At 41.8% G+C, this 18,637-nt stretch overlaps 1 protein-coding gene across 1 annotated transcript; it reads left to right on the top strand.

The window, feature by feature from the left end:
• The first annotated feature begins 277 nt into the window (after positions 1–277).
• Positions 278–8,925, top strand: MANSC4 (MANSC domain containing 4). Its single transcript, XM_019482228.2, has 3 exons — positions 278–1,346; positions 6,280–6,414; positions 6,652–8,925. Exons 1-3 carry the CDS (start codon positions 1,118–1,120, stop codon positions 7,347–7,349), a joined length of 1,062 nt encoding a protein of 353 aa, XP_019337773.1. The 5' UTR covers positions 278–1,117; the 3' UTR covers positions 7,350–8,925.
• The last annotated feature ends 9,712 nt before the right edge of the window (positions 8,926–18,637 follow it).

Below are 18,637 nucleotides of genomic sequence, written 5' to 3'. Positions count from 1 at the left end.
ATTTTGATGCTTTTAGACACGACCTGAGAAATTTCCTTGAACCCATCTTTAAGGATAGATCACAACCCCACTCATAAAATATAGTAATACTATGCTAAAATATAGCATAGTAAAATGATAGAGTTTTTGCCTATCTTTTCCCCATCTGACATGTAAGCCGTTAATTGTAAACAAACAGATATAATATCTAAAGCTGTTTAACAATACTCATATCAACTGGAAATTAGGGAATCAAACAGATGTTCAAAAAATCAAGTGTCAGCTGCTATGTGAAAGACAGGGACTTGAAGAATTGTAAAGCACTGACTCCAGCCACTTTCTATTACAGGTTTACATTTTATAAAGCCAGGCCTTCTTCAGGTTCAAGCATAAGGAAGAAAATCGATGTAAGCTGAATTCTTGATATCACTAAACTTAGAGAAGAAGACCAGTTAATGGTTCTATCAATCCAAAGACAGTTTCCTCCATTCATCATCAATAGTTAGGGTGTTTCCACAACATATATAAAAAAAAAAAAAATAAAGGATTGATTGGGAAGGAGAGAGCCTTCCACTTCTGGTGGTTAGATCATGGAAATATATTTTTTTTAATATTTTAGTTTAAATAAGCATAGAAATAAATCCAGCCTTTGTGTCAAATATTTATAACAAGCCTGAATAAGAGGAAGACTCTGTTGGCCTCAAGTGATACAAGTAGCTATTTTCCCTTAGAAAGCTGTGGTGAAACCATCTTCTAGGCTCATCATTATTCTGTGTTTATTCATAGATACACAGTAGTTTGATCTAACAGGACAAAGGTGGCAGATTCATGATCCTGAGGTCCAGCTCTCTGAATGACTAAAGATGGTATGTGTTTGAAGGAGACACTAAGAAGCTCTACTGGCTCCAAAAAACTCATCTAAAGTCCAAAAGAAAAAAAAAATCAACATGTTCAGAAAACTGCTTCAACCTTTCAGCATATGTCCATCAAACAGAATCATAGGAACATTTTAAAATAAACTTTTTCCTTCTTCTGGCAATGTCAGCACTTTCCAGGAGATTTGCTATTAAAATGCTGACTTGTCCTCTGCACATCTGTGCTGGAGAAATGGCTCTTACTAAGTCCATGAAGTGAGGAAATGTTTCTGTTGGGAGTAGTAGCAGAAGTGCTGCTGGTTCTGGGGTTGGCGTGGGAGTCGGATTCACTTTGCTCACCCACTGCTTTTTACAAAAACTGTTGGATCCGACGCTTCCCAGGTTTGCTGATTGATCTGGAGGAATCTCAGAAATGGGGAGCTCAGGTGCTGAAGATTTACACAGAAATCACAGCCCAACAGTGCAGCAGAGCCTGCTGCCTTCTGAAGAATGGTAAGTGTCTATTATCTGCTTTTATTCAGATCCCAGAAGTGTATACTAAAATTACTGCACATGAGGAAATTTGGGTTTTTAAGATTTTTAGATACTGCCTTATCTTTCTGAAGAACAAATACATTTTTGAGGCAGGAAAGTCAGGATACATCCTAATTATTTCCCGCCCGAGTCCCTCCTTTGCCTCCATAGAAGTAACTTTGACTATGTGAACTTTTTGGATGAACAAATTAGAAAAAATAATTAAATTATTAGAAAAGAATATTCTTAGTGTCTGCCTTTGATAAACCTTTAAAGTTTGATTAAATGGAATAATTCTGTTTTCCAAAACAAAATTTGTTTCCGGGGTGCATGTTAATAATATTACTAGTTAAGTAACAGTCTCTCAGTATTTTTGAGAGTAGTTCCCCTCAGGTTAAGTAGAACATTACTCTGAAAGTTGGACCATCAATGTCAGTGGGTCTACTCATGGAATAAGCTATATGCAGCCTGGATATGGGTGAAAGAATCAGGCTTTCTGGGCATGCCTACACATGCTATTAAGGCAAAGCAGTAAACTTCGGTGCATATTGCAATGGAATTTATTGCTCCCACATGCCACATTTACAGCCCAGGATCTCAGTATATTGAGCTGGGTCAAAGCAGCCTGGCTGACAGGAGGACCAGGGGATCAGTCTGCCAGCCCAGGGCTGCTCTAACCCAGCTCAACATGCTGCACAGGGGCTGGCTGGGGCATGAGGGTGCTCCATTGTGGGGCTAGCTGGCAGGCAGTCCCTGCACTGAAGCACACTCATGCCCCAGCCAGCCCCGTCAGCATCTATACATATATTGCAGTGGAGTAAAGAACACCACAAGATAGTACTTGGAAATGCAAGTGGTGGAGTTAATTAGTTTACTCCATCCTAATAGCACTACATGTGTAGACGGTGATATTTTACTGTGGAGCAGTAAATGTTCTGTGTAGACGCGCCCTCTGAGGCAGATTAGCAAGACTGAATTCCATGGGGAAGGGACCACATTTTTGTTTAGTGTTTGTACTATATTCCTGGTGTGCAATTGGGGCTTATTTGTGCTACCACAATACCGATAATAAATGGTATTAAATTTAAGCAAGTGAGAAAAGTTAGCCAAGGTACATTAAAAAGAAAAAAACCCAAAAAACAAAACATAAACTTTGGAGATGAAATCAGATCTCAGGAACTCCTAGTTCTTAGCTTTAAACCACAAAACTATACTGCTTCTCTGTACCGCTGCAGAAAGTAGAGGACTTTGTAAAGGGATTCTGGAGTGTTCAAATTTGATCCTAAAGCTGCAGTGCACTTTAAGTTTACCTTGTGCAGAATGACATCTGAATCTGGATAACAACACTACAAGCAACCCTGACATTCTGAGGAAGTTTTGGATAAGTTTTATCAACCTCCAGCACAGATTGAGAGAACTTACATATTAATATTCAATACTGTGCAAAGAGTCAAGATGTGCCTTAGCATATATAATTACTACATGTTCTTATAGAAATATAGCAAAATCTTTATTCAATATAGGAATATTTTGTTTATTTAGCTTATGGTTTGTATATCCAACAAGAAATTTCTACTAATATATAACATTTATCCTGGAAAGGAAATCAATGCATCAGGAAATCAATAAAGGTGTTTAGAATTTTTCATTACAAAGTCACAGGTTCAGCTATATCTCTGTAACATCATTAACAAAAGTTTATAACTTTGAATGGCATTACAGTGATTTGCATGCAATAAGATAGTGATTTCAGTTCAATTCCCAGGAGACAGAAGTAGCCAGTACCAGAACTACTGTTATAAATCCCCATATAACTGTTTCATGAAACAGACAAGGTTTTAATGGCATACGGACCAAAAAGTGAGTCTTTATGGACATTGGCATTATGCACAGATAAATTAGCTCCACTGATGCACAGGGTGAATATATGTGTGCATGTGTGTGTGTGTGTTGGGGGGGGTTCTTTTCTTTTTTTGTTATATAAGGAGGTTAGCTATTTCAGTCTGAAGTAGGCAACAGCCTACTTTACATCTGATGAATGCCTGAACCATGTAGTCTCTAAGGGCACTTTTACACGTGCTCCAGAGGTTGGTGGGGAGTGCTTTAATTAGAGCGGCTCTGAGAACTGCTCTAATTAAAGTGCCACAGCATTTTGTGTATCAGCATCCCCACACTTAAAAATGGCAGAAGGGAACTTGAACTAAAGCTTGTCAAACATTTTTAAACATGGGGGCGCTGATACACAAGATGCGGGAAGCTGCTAGAGTGCAGTAATTACCAGCAGACTCAACTAATTGGACTTCCAGCACATTGGAGCAGCCTCCACACTTGTGTACAGGCACCCTTTGGTGCTATCCCACCCTACCTAGTATGGAGAGATGCGCTACAAGTTGAAAAATAAACTGAAAGTAATTGAAACGAAACACATTAAGATTATCTGTTAAACTTATTATCTTCAGAACAATTAAAACATTTCTATATATATTTTGGCAATTTCTATTTATTTGCTTACCAAAAAATCCTCACTCCGGTAAAAAATATTTTCTGCCTGGGGAAAAATGGGTTTATTAGCTCATTCAAATGAGTATAATTTACCATAAGCAAAAAACCCAGCAACCTAAATGGAGCATATACCAAAAAACTACGTTTTTTCAAAATGAAAGTAGATTCATTTTTAGGATCTTAAAATGAAAGAATTTTGTGAAACTTCCATTTACTGTACAATCATTAGAAACGTCAACACCATTTAAAAGGAAACTTAAAAAAAAGTTGCATTGGCTCCTGATAAGAGGCCCGCTTCTGAAACCTTTCGCAAATAAAGACTTGCTTTGCAATACCATGTGTACTCCTATTTGTAAGTATTGTATTTTCTTAAATAATATCTGATTTAATCTATAAAGTTGCAGAGTATTTGATACATAATAGCATTACAAGAAAACAAAGGTTATTTCCACTGGATTTCCCAGTCATAGAAAAATCTAAAGTACACCAGCTTCTAAGGGTAAGGATACAAATTACTGCCATAACTAACCAAAAATGAATATTTCAATAAGATCGGGTAAATAAAGTTGATACATAAATGCAAACATTAAATTAAATATAATTCTATAATAGATATTTGGAAAACAAAGTCTTTTTATGCTGTGTGTTTATGTACGGCATAAGAAATCTACAAGAGAAAGTGGAAAAGCTTACTAGTACTTTTTTCTGCAGTTTTCTTAAACAGTCAGTGACTTTTAAATTTTCATATAGATGGAAACCAGTTTTCTTCATCTGACCCAGTAAGATGTGTAATTCAGGGAATGGTTCAAAATATCTACATATAAATTAAAGGTGCTTGTTTAATTCTGTCATAACCTTTTAAATAAGAACTAAAACAGTTGGGATAAAACAAAGCAAATTTTTATGAAACCAGAAAGAATGGACTTTTGTCCTTCACCATTTTTATGTCAACCACACATTTTTTTTTCTGGCACCCATCTTTTTTTTTTATTAAAGAGCACATCTACTAACTGCAAGCTCTTTATCAGTCTGACAAATAATTGGAGACTGATGAAAGTTGACTTATGCTTGAAATAGAGTATGAAGAATGACTCCAGACAAGGAAAAATTGCTGAGTATTTTCTTTTTTGATAGCATATCATGCTTCCCTTTGCCTAAATTTTCATTAGAGTTTTTAAAATACATATTTATGTGCTGACATTCCTATCCTCATTCCAGCTTAGCAAAGAAAGATTTGGTTTAGGACTGAAAATCTTGTCCATTTCAGCAGTGACTTATAATTTGTAATAAAACTGTAATTGCTTCCTTTCAGAAAGCTATTGAGTTCAGATGCTTTATAGACAAAGTGCATCCTCAGAGACACCCTGCTTTAGAAAACATCACCTCTGCTTTATGACACTTATCTGCAAGCCTATTTCGAAAGTGTATTTTTAATGTATTACTGGTGCATTATGAAGGTCAAATAATAGTGAATTAAGATATTGCTATATTTTAGCAATAAATAAGCATTTTCTTCTTCCCCATAGCAGATAATCAAAAAGACATTGAGCAAGTAAATAGGGAAAACATATGTCATTTTTTTACCCACTCTTCCTTATAGAAATGGCATTAACGGTCATTTTAAAGTTAATTCCTCAGTTAGAATGAGCATAAGAATAAGGCTGTTGAAATAAACATCATTCTAATGTAATGCATGCTACATTCTGAAGTATGCATGTTACTGTTGTGAAGGCAATGCATATGCACACTGTAGTTACCATCAATTTCGTTTTCAATCAAAAACTGCAGAACCATTCTAGAAATGTTTGCGGATTGTAAATGTCCAGCTCTGTTAAAGCATGTGATCTAAGCAGAACTATGCTGACATGTAGCATAAGCATCTAATCTCTAAGGCATGCATCCAATTCAGATTCAATAGTTAGATCAGCATTTTCCGCAAGTGCTGTTCTAGCAATCATGAAAATCAGCATTACAAAACTTGACACTTTTTCCCCCAATTTAATTCTAGTTTTTTTGTTGTTAATCTCAGTCCTAACCTTGAAAGTACATTTTTATGCAAGGTGCCCTGCTTAGTTCAGGAATAGTTTTGTGGTGAGGGAAGATGAGAGGAGGTAAAAGAAACTTTTTTTTTTTAATCACTAACAATAAGTCTACTTCTTTACTGCAGGAGAAAAGGGTAGAGCAATGTAGTCATGGAGAACTAGCTTTGGACTAGATGCTTAGCTTTTGAACATGTAATTAAATATTCTCAAAGGGAATTGGTAAAACAGCATAAAAACCTCTGCTCTAAAATGCTATTCAACTGTCCAGTATTATTACCATTGTTTCATAGTAGGCAAAAGAAATGGAAAGCAAATGTAGGGGTCATTATGTCCACAGAAACTCAACATTTATACTTTTCTTGTTATAGATTCCTGTAACTTGGCTGTTTTCTATTATGAAACTATCCATCAGAACTTTAACTGCCTGCATATTTATTGTCCATCACTGGTGAGCTGCATAGTGCGGGCTAGAAGAAATGTCATTTTGTACAACATTACAACAGGTAACAATGTATTAAACTAAGGTGGGGGTAATTCCCTTATATCACCTAAAGAACGTGTACAATTCCTAAAAATGTCTTGAGGGCTTTTTGGCCCTATAACATATATAAGCTACCTTGTAAATAGAATTTACTTATTTTCCCCCTCTGTTACCTGAGAGAAGTAAAAATGTATCTGTCCTGCTAAGTGTAATGCTAAGAGATGTGTGTTTAATGTATGCTTTGTCTCTGCTTTAATAGGGATCAATCCAGATCTTCTTGTTTTTGAGAAATTGTCTTATAAGGATCTGAATACCCGTTCTTCATTCAACAAATATGAAAGACAAAACCACTCAAAGGTAACTGATTCAGAAAGTTGCCAGCACAATAACATCACATCAGGTTCACTTCTACCCGAATCTTCATCTTCTACCATGAGCCAAGGTTTGGTAGCAGTAAATAGTTACACCCACGGCACAAGTGACCTTGTCCAAAAACCTGAACTGTCCACCGACTCATGGACAAGATCTTCACCAGTGGCTGATCCTTTTACTAAGGAAAAAGACATAAGTTCAGCAAGTACAGGTTTCACAACCAGTTTGGACAAAAAGCCTGTATACTCTACCTTGATGTCTGTATCTGCTAAGCTGTTATCCCATAAACCTAGTCCTGCTCGTCTGAACAACAGTAAGCAGAACTTGAATGAAACCAAAGGTTACAGCGGAAGAAACTACACTTCAGAAAATGATGACCACAGACCTGCCTGGGTGGTAATGGCTACTGGTGCCTGGTTGATGCCTATAGTGCTTTGTTCTTCTCTCATTTTCCTTTGCTGCTGTACTGTTCTTTTGGCAGCAGGGTGCTGCAGAAGGAGGAGGGGTCACTATAGGCCGGTGCAGAGAAGAGAAGTAGGGTCTAGACAGTTTATGAAATATACTCTTGTAAAAGATCGCTTGTAATATGAAATGCTGGAACAGTAATAAGGAACTTTTTAATGTGTATCACCCTTGTGTTGGAGAAATAAGCAGCAGCTTTTCTTGGTGAAACACATCACACCACTTATTTCATGGTGTGTTCTTAAACTGATTTCCAAATAACATTTGGCAGATGGTTTCAGCTTCTTTTGGCTGTACTGTAACTGTGTATTGTCTTCAGCAATATAATTCTTTTTACTAGCCAATTCTCCAAAGATCTGTAAGGCCAAATTCTTATCAGAGGTATATGACCACAACTCTTTTCAGGATTGTTCTGCTTATAATTTGGCCCAGAGTAGTTTATACACAGTTACGTTAGAATCCTTTCCTAACCTCTCTCTAAAGACAACAGGTCTGACTCTTGGCTGCCATATTTCATGCAACCCTGGCAAAGCAAGCATAATGCAACTAACTCAAAAGAAAAGCATTTTACATCTATTATGCACAAGAAATCATGGCATACAAAAGTGTAGGGCTATAGAAAATCAGGTCTAATTGCTTTAGGATCATTAATTTCTGAATAATGTTGAAAACTAAGAACACCAGAAGTCAGACTTCTGAGGACAGGACTGGTTCTACTTGTCAATTCCTGAGTTTCTACTTTTTAATGATTGAGGTGATGGGGCTTCGGGTCTCTTTTAGACATTTTTATTAGGATACATATCTTGATACTTTGCCTATATTTCCCTTTGCCCAGTACAGCATTTTCAAGGACCAGTGCCTTTCAGGAGACATCTTGCTCCAAGATGACTGGCTCCTTCCTGCCCTGGATGGCAAGCTGCCTCCATCCCTTTCAAAGTTAACCCTTCCCAAATCAACCGCCTTTTATATAGCTAAAGCTCTTCTTCATACTGCAAATGTCACAACACCCCAAAAATCTTCCGTCCCAACAAACTGACTGAAGCTTTTAACAACACAGCAAAGTTGTTTTTTGCCTGGGTTTACCTTTGGTCTAGTGTTTTTCTTAACAATTTCTGCTTCTGTTCTCAGATTAAACCCTATGCTGTATTTTTGCTTTTCCTCTAACACTAGGATTATGTGGTTTTACCAGATGCTTTGTTCATGAAGCACTATGGCCTTCCATCACCCTACATGCAAGCTTCCAATGCACTGTAAAAAACACAACAGGTCAGTTCAAGACCTGTCATCCTGTTGCCAGGTTGACATCCTGCTGATAACGCTAATCTTCTTCCCCCGTCTCTCCCCTCACCACCACCACCACCTTTATGCTTTGAAGTCTCTCACACTCACCTGCTCTCTCATACATCCTGAGAAATACAGTCTGATAATGGCTAGGCAGGTGGCAAACCATAATGGCTGCTTGTGATTGGCTAAGACTTGTCTACATCCTATAATTTGTGTTACTCTATATCTTCATTCTGCCCTGCTTGTTTTTACTTATCTAACCCAATTATACCTTGTCCTTTGTATTGTCAGCTCTTTGAAGCAGGGAGTATAATTTACCAGAAGTTTGTAAAGCATGTAATTCAATGATGCTTGAAATAGAGCCTGAGGATGCCACCACGCTATATTAAATAAAAAGAACATGCCTTTTTTTCTACACTGTTTGATAGTATGGCTCTTTAATGTTCAATTCAAATCTAATTACAGGACCAGCAAGGTACCAAGATAGTCCCTTGCCTTACCTTACCTGGGAAGTTAGATAATCAAAGCAAACATTTTCAATGTTAGCAGATTGCTCTTCATCTTTTACATCAGCTGACATTTCAGAGTTCATTCATTCCTTCAGTTGCTGTAAGACTAATCTGAGCTTCTTTATTTCCCAGTAAAGAAGCATAAAATACACATTAGTCCAGCAGGCATTACTATATTAAAATCATTTTCTTAAAGAAAAATTGCTGTTTATGCACAGTTGTAAAACTTTTATCTTGAAATTGGTATGATGCACTGATTAATGTTTAATAATGTGATGAGGTCTCAGTTCCTCATGCATATCTAATCACAGCTGAACATGGCAAGTTGAAAGACTTTCTTATTTCAAAACTATATTTTAGCTGAATATTTTTTAGTTCCAAAACTTAGGAAACTGACATACAACAAAACTTTAATTATGCCCATAATAGTAACTGTATATAATTCAAAACAAGTAATCAGTTGGATAAATATTTAAAGAAGAGCATTTTGGAAAACTTTAGTCTGGGAGGATAAGGGATTTGGCTATCAAATCACATGAAATGCTACAACAGCAATTCATTCTGCTCAAGCAAACATCCCATTTATATTTTTAGCATTAATTTTGTTGAGGTTTATTTTGTTTTCTATTTATAAAGTGACATCAGACTTGAACATGTTATGCATCATTGGTTGCACACTCAATACGAGTCAGCATATGGTTTCTTTAAATGTTTGTACTACATTATCAACAAAATATGTATACTGCAAACCAGAATGAAGGGCAAAGAGGCTGCAATAGTTCTTTTTAAGTTCTGGAGGCAGACAAACATGTGGATTTCATGGTTTCTCCTGAAACTCAATGGAAAGGAAATCGTGAGGGGGGAAATCAAGGCTGTCAAGAGTTTAATACATGTCACATTGCAATGAAGAACACCCTTTGTATGTGCTTCAGGATCAAGAAATTAAAGAACCAGTCCTAAGAAGAACTGAATGCTTTCAGCTTCAACTCTCTTCACTGGAAACTGAGGCCAGTTACTCAGCACCTAACAGGGGAGGCTTCAGATCCTGCTCCTACAAGGTCACATTACGTTACTACTAATTACGCTAGATGTAGCTGAGCTAACACTCACTGAATTCTATGGTGGGATCTCTGGTGACCTCCCTTTCTAACAAGAAAGTCCAACGTGTACAAATTAAAAATTGCATCATGCTATGTCACACCATTCAAATCAAAATGGAACAAGAGATCCTGGTGGAATCTGTCAAGATGTACCCTTGAATTAAAGGCAAAAATAGAAACTGCTTCATTTTACAGAATTTTACCCAGGAAGCCAAGGGTCGCATCATGTTATTATGGAAGAGACTATCCTGTAGTCAGCATTTGGATGTTCTTGGCTTCCTACAGTGTTACACATGACAGCGTAACAACCACATATGGTATATCAATTGAATCAAATGCTCAGTCACATGCCCCAAAATGATAAACAATGATGGTTTTCTCTCCTAAAAAAACCAGTGGTTACCATATTTCATCCTCTGAGCTGTTAAGAATACACTTGGTCTAACTAGAAACCTGATGTCCATTTGTATGAAAATAAACTAAACTAATATTTGGGATTTTTTGTCAATTTTGTCAGTTTCTTAATGGTTAAAAGGCAACTTGTGCCCAAGATGAAAAGAAACATCAGTAACACTGAAAAAAGGCTATTCCTACCTTTCTGCTCATCCATTCCTTGCTGTGAATAAACAACTAATTCCACACCATAATAAAGAAATGTTTTATGACACTTCCTTTGTGATTTATCCTGTGCATGCAGTTATATACACTGGACACTGACGGCACTGGCAAAGGGTATGTTTTGCTGCCAAATGTGGCTCAGCAACAACTGCACTTTGAAGAACATTGACATTTCTGGGATTAAGGTTTAAGGTAGCATAAGCCTTAACCCAGATAAGTATTTCTAAGAAAACTAGATCTGCACCTGTGGAATGCCTTTCTTTAGGCTGAATGCAGTCATTCTTTCTTGAAGCTTTTTATGTTCATACTATAGTTTCAGTAGTTTGCAGCCAGAATAGTAGGTATACTTTGATACTTGAGAAACTGGATGTTTTAAGCAGAAGAAACTTTACTCTTAGAGATTTTCCAATAGACTCTCAAATATAAAAATTTACCCTAAATACGTCACTGTCCCCTTTCTTACAGGCATGGAACCTGCAGCCATACCACCTCATGCTGTGATCTTGCTACCTAGGAAATTGGCTTGTACAGAAGAAGTCTGGCCACTCAGTAGGAAGGATAGATGAAGAAATGAATGAGGATATCATTCATAGGATATAATTTCTCAGCAGAGCCTCCCTGGGTGACACAGAAGTTCTGAATAAGAGAAAGGGAAGCATTTGGCATAAAGCCATGAAAAAAGAAGCACATGGAGACTACTCTTGCCTTCTTGCACAAAAAACACCAGGCTGGGGGTATCAAGGTGAATGGCAGGCATGAGGGAAGAATAAGAGCTTCCCATGGAAGGAAAGCAGACCTTCAACTTGGGAACAGCTGAGGCAGCTACATCTTTGTAATAATCACATTTGTTAAAATGGTATCCAATGATATAGTGTGTGTGTAAGTGAAGGCCTATGTCCATGAGTTCCCATAGTGGAATTTGCAAATGGCTAACATATTTTGTAATGTTATGATCAGGGTTTTCTATTTGCCATAGAAAAATGTGACAAAACACAGATTTTTGCCTTTAAAGGAGAAAAATCTGGGTTTCCCCTTGCAGACTGCAGAGTTCCAGCCTGCAAGGGACTGCTTGGGGGCTGGGAGGAGTGGAACGCTGGGGGCAGGAGGCACCACATGCATGTGCATTAGGCCTGTGCGAAGTGGCTAGTATTCGCTTCATATTCGGATTTGGTTGATTTGGGGGACAGTGATTCGATTCGGTGATTCAAATCACTGTCCTGAATTGATTTGGCTAAATCTCTGAATCAGCCAGGCCCATCCCCTGCCTGTTCTCCCAGCCCTGGCACTGGCTGCCCTGCCTGCCCCAGCTCCCGGCACTTGGGAAAAAAAACCCCCAACTCACCATTCCTGCTGGGGGGTGGGGGATCCCTGCTGTCCCCCACTGCCCCATGCTGCCTGGGGGCTCAGCACAAGCCCCCAACCCCTCCCTTGCTGTCCCAGCCCCGCCATGCCCCACCCACCCCAGCTCCAGCCGTTTAAGAAAAAAAAAAAAATGAGAAAAACCCCACACTCACTGTTCCTGCTGTGCGGGGGGCTCTTCCACAAGCCCCCCGAAGCCCCAAGGCCACTGCAGGAGTGGTGAGTTCAGGGGTTTTTCTCAGTTTTTTTTTCTTAAAGGGCTGGAGCTGGGGTGGGTGGGGCAGCCATGGGGGGGTGGGGGCTGGGGGAGTGAGGGGGAGGTCGGGAGGGAGCATGGAACAGTGGCGGGGGCAGCAGGGATCGTCCCCCCAACTCAGCAGCACCCAGTGAGTGGGCCTTTTTTTTAAAGCACCAGGAGCTGGGGTGGGCAGGGCAGCCATTGATGGGGCTGGTGAAGCAGGTGCGGGTCTGGAGGGCTGGGGGAGCAGGCAGGAGATGGGGGCTTGCAGGGGTCCCCCCATGATCCCCTCCCCCCTCCTCCAGCCTCCCCTCCCCAGCCCCTACTTACCTTCTCCTAGTCCAGCTGCAGCTCCCTGCTGCAGCCACCAAGGACTGTCCAAATCACTGAAGCTCTCTGAATCTTTGGAAAAGATTCGGAGAGTTTTGAATTGATTTGGACCTTTTAATTGGTCCCATGATTCCATTCAGATTCAGAGATTTGGTTGAATTGGGCCAAATCTCCTCCAAATTGGATCACCACCTGAAGCTTTGCATAGCCCTAATGTGCATGTGCACACACGCACATGGAAGCCAGGCAGTGGTGGAGAAAAGCTCCTGCAGCTCCCTCCAAGTAAGTCTATGGGAGCTGGGGGACATACGTGATCTGGCAGGGGGGCACAGGCAATGTGTTGGGAGGTCTGGGGACACATGCCCCACCGGATTTCTGCACCCACAGTGGGGTGTGGGGTGCAGGGCTGCAGCCTGGCTGGACCAGCTCTGGGTAGGAGCCACCTTCATGACCCAGTAGGCAGGACCCAGCACAGAAGGGAATGCTGTACTGCCATGGCCGCCAAGGTGAGGTGCCCCCTGCCCACCTGGCAGCAGCAGGGGGCACAAGTCCATGCTGCCACTGTGCCTCACCTTGGCATCCATAGAAGCATGGTGCTCCCTCCTGCACTGGTTCCTGCCTGTTGGGCCATGGAGGCAGCTCCTGCCTGGAGCTGGTCCAGCCAGGCTGGAGTCATGTGCCTTGCTATGTGGGTGCAAAAAACTGGCGGGGCACGTTCTTCCCACCCCATTCTCCACAGACTGCGGGGCTGGGGCCTGGGAGTGGTGGGCAGTGGGTCAGGAGTGAGGAGCATGAGCAGGGCTGGGGGGTGAGGGCCTGTGGGTCGAGAGTGAAGGGCAGTAGCAAGGCCAGGGGGCTGTGGATCAGGAGTGAGGGGCACCAACAGACAAATCTGCCTGCCATTGTGCATCAATATCTGAAACAACAGTCTTGTTTCTTTTAAAATGTCTTCTTGCCGGTTTGTGTAGGGTATAAGCATCCTGATCTGAAAGCCAGGCAGCCACCCCGCTTCTGTTCAGAACCTTATTCTGCTTTTTGGTGGCTTCAAAAAGTGTGTTCACCCCGCCAAAACTGCCAGCTTCACCAGGAGAGTAATAAATTTCCTTTAACATAGCCTCCTATGTAGACATGTCTGGTAACCACTTTCCCCCACACCCACCCCACGCTAACACCCGTCTGGTGCATTCAAACACTTGAGGACAAATTTAAACCATGGCATAAAGATACCATCTTCCAAATTCTCAACGTCTGCTTTGGGGGCCTGGGCGATAGGTCATAACTGCACCACGTGATCTAGGGTGGTTCTTGCAGCATGAGGGGTTGGGCTTTGGGGGTCTGCATGGGCTGTCCTTCTGATGTCATAGACCATGTGGTGGTGGTGTCACACACCACATGACTGGGGGTGGGGGCAGAGTTGCTGATGTCACACACCACGTGATGGGGTGGGGGCGGAGTTGCCGATGTCATACACCACGTGACTGGGGGTGGGGGCAGAGTTGCTGATGTCACACACCATCTGGCCAGGGGTGGGGGCAGAGTTGCTGATGTCACGCACCACGTGACTGGGGTCAAGGGCAGGGCTGGTGACGTCATGCACCATGTGACTGGGGTTAGGGCTCGGGACTGGTGACATCATGCACCGCACAAGGGGAAAGGGGGTGGAGCTAAGGGGCAGGACTTCTGGTCCTGCCCACCTGTCACATTTGCATTGAAGGGTGGTGAGCCTATATATTAGTCACAATGTATATTCTTCTCCAGTGAAAAAGAAACTAGAAGCGTTACTAATATGCTAGAGGCCTAGGGCTCTATTATTCAGTCTCTCATCCAAATAAAAACAAACATAGCTGAGTCTGTGCTGACTGCCAGCTCCTGGGTAGCACAGGCACCTGTTGCTGAGCAGGTACAACTGCTATTCATCAGCCTGGCCGCAGACGGAACTGGTTCAGCTGGTTCAGCTTCCATTACCTGCTGCAACAAATAATTCAGGAAAGGGTCATTAGAGTAATGTAATCTTTGTTTCACCATTGCAATTCCCTTCTGCCTCTGACCACTGCACTGCTTTTGGCCCTGCCTCTCTCCTCCCGATCTCTGATTGATTTCTTGTGGGTTCAAATCCCTTAGGAACAGAGCCACCCAGTACAGGTTCCTAGGTAGTAACACACCTTTACTGGGCATGATGGGAGGTGAGCAAGGAACCATTACTAGGAGTAGATAACAGACAGGATCATTGTAGAAGGAAGGCTAGCTTGATTAGAGGAAGATCAAGGGTGCCCTTTTGCACCCTTGTAGCCAAGAAGGCTAGCGGCTTACTGGGCTGCATTGGTAAGAGTGTTGCTAGCAGGTCAAGGGAAATGATTATTCCCCTTTACTCAGCATTGGTGAGGCTAGCTCTGAATAACTGTGTTCAGTTTTGGGCCCCCCCAACACAGAAAGTATGTGGCTAACATAAAACAGTGAGGGGGCTGGGGCACATGACTTCTGAGGACAGGCTGAGGGAACTGGATTTATTTAGTCTAGAGACGAGGAGACTGAGAGGTGATTTAATAGCAGCTTTCAATTACCTGAAGGATAGTTCCAAAAAGGATGGAGCTAACTGTTCTCAGTGGTGGCAGATGACAGAACAAAGAGCAACAGCGTCAAGTTGTAGCAAGGGAAGTTTAGGTTAGACATTAGGAAGAATTTTCTCATTAGGAGGGTAATAAAGCACTGGAACAGGTTACCTAGAGAGGTAGTGGAATCTCCATCTCGTCTTGGAGGTTTTCAAGGCCTGGCTAGACAAAGCTTTGGCTGGGATGATCTAGTTGGGGCTGGTTCTGCTTTGAGCAGGGGGTTGGATTAGATGACCTCCTGAGATCCCTTCCAACCCTTATTTCCTATGATTCTAAGGGTTGTTAATACCTATGGAGAGAAACTGTTAGCAGAAATCAAGCAGATAACAATGAGCTATGAAGTCTATTGACTCCCTCAATTCCACCTGAATAGAAACACAGCTGTCCAAGCCAGGCAGTTTGTTTTAAACTTTCAGTGACGCAGAAACTGAAGTGGGGTGCAATTGAACTTCCAAAACCTTCCCTGCTTCTGCCCCTGGATTAGGGCAGCAGACTGTTTCTTTTTTTGAATAATGGTTTGTCTAAGACCAGTATTCTAGGCCACTGAACACCGTGATGGAACATACTGTGATACCAGCTGCCTATTTTCAATGGTACTGTGAAATATGAAAATGTTGAATCTGCATGCCTTAATACAGTGGTTCCTAAATGTCCTATTTCCTGCTATACTGACAGGTCCCTGTGATTTGAAGATATGCTATGACAAAGTGAGGAAATGACTAGAATATTGAGACCAGCTGACTGACCAACTACAACATGCATAGGGTTTTATATTGTCTTGTTTTGTTTTTTTAAAGAAGCAGCTGTGAGGGAGACAGAGGAAACCTATATCATAACACTGGCAAAATAGGAACAGACCTGTTCCAGGTGGTGAATAAAGATGTTAATTACTACAGTAATAAGAGGCCTTTGGGAAATGTTTTCCACATAGCACATTTCAAGGTGTGCATGCTTATGAACCTCAAGCAGTCTAGTTCAAATAAACTTTTGCCCCTGAATTATCTATGCAATGCACACATGCTTTGCCTTATCTTATGCTTTATACTAAGGGTCTAAAGGGCAGTGTTTGCTCCCCTACTTTCTCTGTTCAGCTTTCTCTCAACCAGGGCTGGGAGCAGGGTGTGAATTGCAGGTCATCACAGACTCCAAGGAAGAGGAAAAAGACAGAACAAGCTAATGGGCCATAAACTCTGAAGCCCTTTAGAGCTTCAGGTGGCTTCAAATGTCTGGCATGGAGATGTTACAAAGGAAGGCTACTGTATTGTGGGTTTGAGGCAGAGTATTGTAACTACTGAAAACCACTTTAGTTATTGGGTAGTAATCAATGGCTCAATGTCTAGCTGATAGCCAGTATCAAGTGGAGTGTACCAAGGGTCAGTCCTCGGGCAGCTTTTGTTTAATATCATCATTAGTATCTGGGGGAACGTTTGTTCACCAGAATGCCCCAAGGGATGACTAGGTTGAATGGTTATAAACTCCTGCAAGGCCATTTCAGGCTGGACATAAGGAAGAATTTATTTACTGTCCGAGCCCCCAAAGTCTGGAATAGCCTGCCACTGGAGGTGGTTCAAGCACCTACATTGAACACCTTCAAAAGTATATTGGATGCTTATCTTGCTGGGATCCTATGACCCCAGCTGACCTCCTGCCCTTTGGGCAGGGGGCTGGACTTGAGGATCTTCCGGGGTCCCTTCCAGCCCTAATGTCTATGAAATCTATTACCGGTGTGAAAGATGGGATGGATTGCACCCTCGGCAAGTTCCTGAATGACACCAAACTGGGGGGTTGAGTAGATACACTGGAGGGTAGGGCTAGGATTCAGAGTGACCTAGACAAATTGGAGGATTGGGCCAAAAGAAATCTCATGGGCTGGGTCCAGAGGAATGCGGCTGTGTGTTATGTGGTACTGCAAACACACAGGTGGCACCACATACTGCATATTCAGATATTCTCCAGACTGCAAGGGAGTGCTGCCCCCGTGCGCTGCTCCACTTTTAAAATGTTTTTTTGACTGCCGGGGTCAAAAAACCCTGTGGAAAAACAAAAAGCGAAGCAGTACACATGTGGGCAGTGAACACTGCTCAGAAGCAGAGCTAGGCCACCCAGAGCTGCACTGTGGCTACTGACCCAGCTCCATGTGGCAGAATTGCCACTGCTGCAGCTCTGGGAGACCCCAGAACCCCAGGTAAGGCTGCTGGAGCCAGCAGTGTTGTCCCCCAGCCTCCCCTACCCTACCAGATATAGCTTGCCATGCGGCAAAGCATGTGGCATGGGTGTCCCCGGAGAAACAAGTGTCCACACTCATGTGAATACGGCCATGAGGTTCAATGAAGACAAATGCAAAGTCCTGCATGTAGGGTGGAACAATCCCATGCACTCCTATAGCCTGGGGACTGACTGGCTAAGCAGAAGTTCTCCAGAAAAGGACCTGGGGGTTACAGTGGACAATAAGCTGGATAAAAGCCAATAGTGTGCCTCTTGTTGCCAAGAAGGCTAACAGCATACTGGGCTGCATTAGTAGGATTGTTGCCAGCAGATCGAGGGAAGCAATTATTCTGCTCTACTCTGCACTGGCGAGGTCACATCTGGAGTACTGTGTCCAGTTTTGGATCCTCCACTATAGAAAGGATGTGGTCTAGTTGCAGAGAGTCCACCAGAGGGCAACAAAATGGTTTGGGGACTGAGGCACATGACTTTTAAGGAGATGCTGAAGGAACCGGGTGCATTTAGTCTGCAGAAGTGGGATTTGAGGGGAGATTTGATAGCAGCCTTCAATTACCTGAAGGGTGGTCTTAAAGAGGATGGAGCTAGACTGTTCTCAGTGGTGGAAGATGACAGAACAATGAGCAACCATCTCAAGTTACACCAAGGCAGGTTTAGGTTGGATATTAGAAAAAAAACTCTCTCACTAGGAGGGTGGTGAAGCACTGGAACAGGTTACCTAGAGAAGTGGTGGAATCTCTATCCTTGGAGGTTTTTAAGGCTCAGCTTGACAAAGCCAATGCTGGAATGATCTAGTTGGGAATGTCCTACCTTGCTTGTGCAGGGGGCTGGATTAGATGACCTCTTGGGGTCCCTTCCAACCCTAATTTTCTATGATTCTATTGGGTAGAAGATATTGATATATTATGATTATCCACTGTAAAGTCTCTGGGTAGAAAAATCAATGGAGTCCTTTGATCTTTGAACTACTGGGTACAAATAACCAAAATTTCCCCAAAATAGCTTAGAGTCCTACACAGAGAAAAGATAATCAGTTTGTGGAAAAATATGCAAGCTCTCAGGAAGTGAGGTTTATGCAAGAAAAAGCAATAATCACATATGCTGCTTAAGACATATTTTGCAAATAAATTAAAACTTGGGA

Source organism: Alligator mississippiensis, chromosome 4 (genome assembly GCF_030867095.1).
Source record: "Alligator mississippiensis isolate rAllMis1 chromosome 4, rAllMis1, whole genome shotgun sequence".
Taxonomy (NCBI): domain Eukaryota; kingdom Metazoa; phylum Chordata; order Crocodylia; family Alligatoridae; genus Alligator; species Alligator mississippiensis.
This window is presented reverse-complemented; position numbering and strand designations above follow the sequence as displayed.

What these genes read in the sequence shown, in the direction of transcription:
- MANSC4 (XM_019482228.2), top strand. Translation starts at nt 1,118, where the DNA reads ATGTTTCTGTTGGGAGTAGTAGCAGAAGTGCTGCTGGTTCTGGGGTTG. An exon ending in CTGCTGCCTTCTGAAGAATG is followed by an intron (nt 1,347 to 6,279) that starts GTAAGTGTCTAT and finishes TTCTTGTTATAG; the next exon opens with ATTCCTGTAACTTGGCTGTT. An exon ending in TTTGTACAACATTACAACAG is followed by an intron (nt 6,415 to 6,651) that starts GTAACAATGTAT and finishes CTGCTTTAATAG; the next exon opens with GGATCAATCCAGATCTTCTT.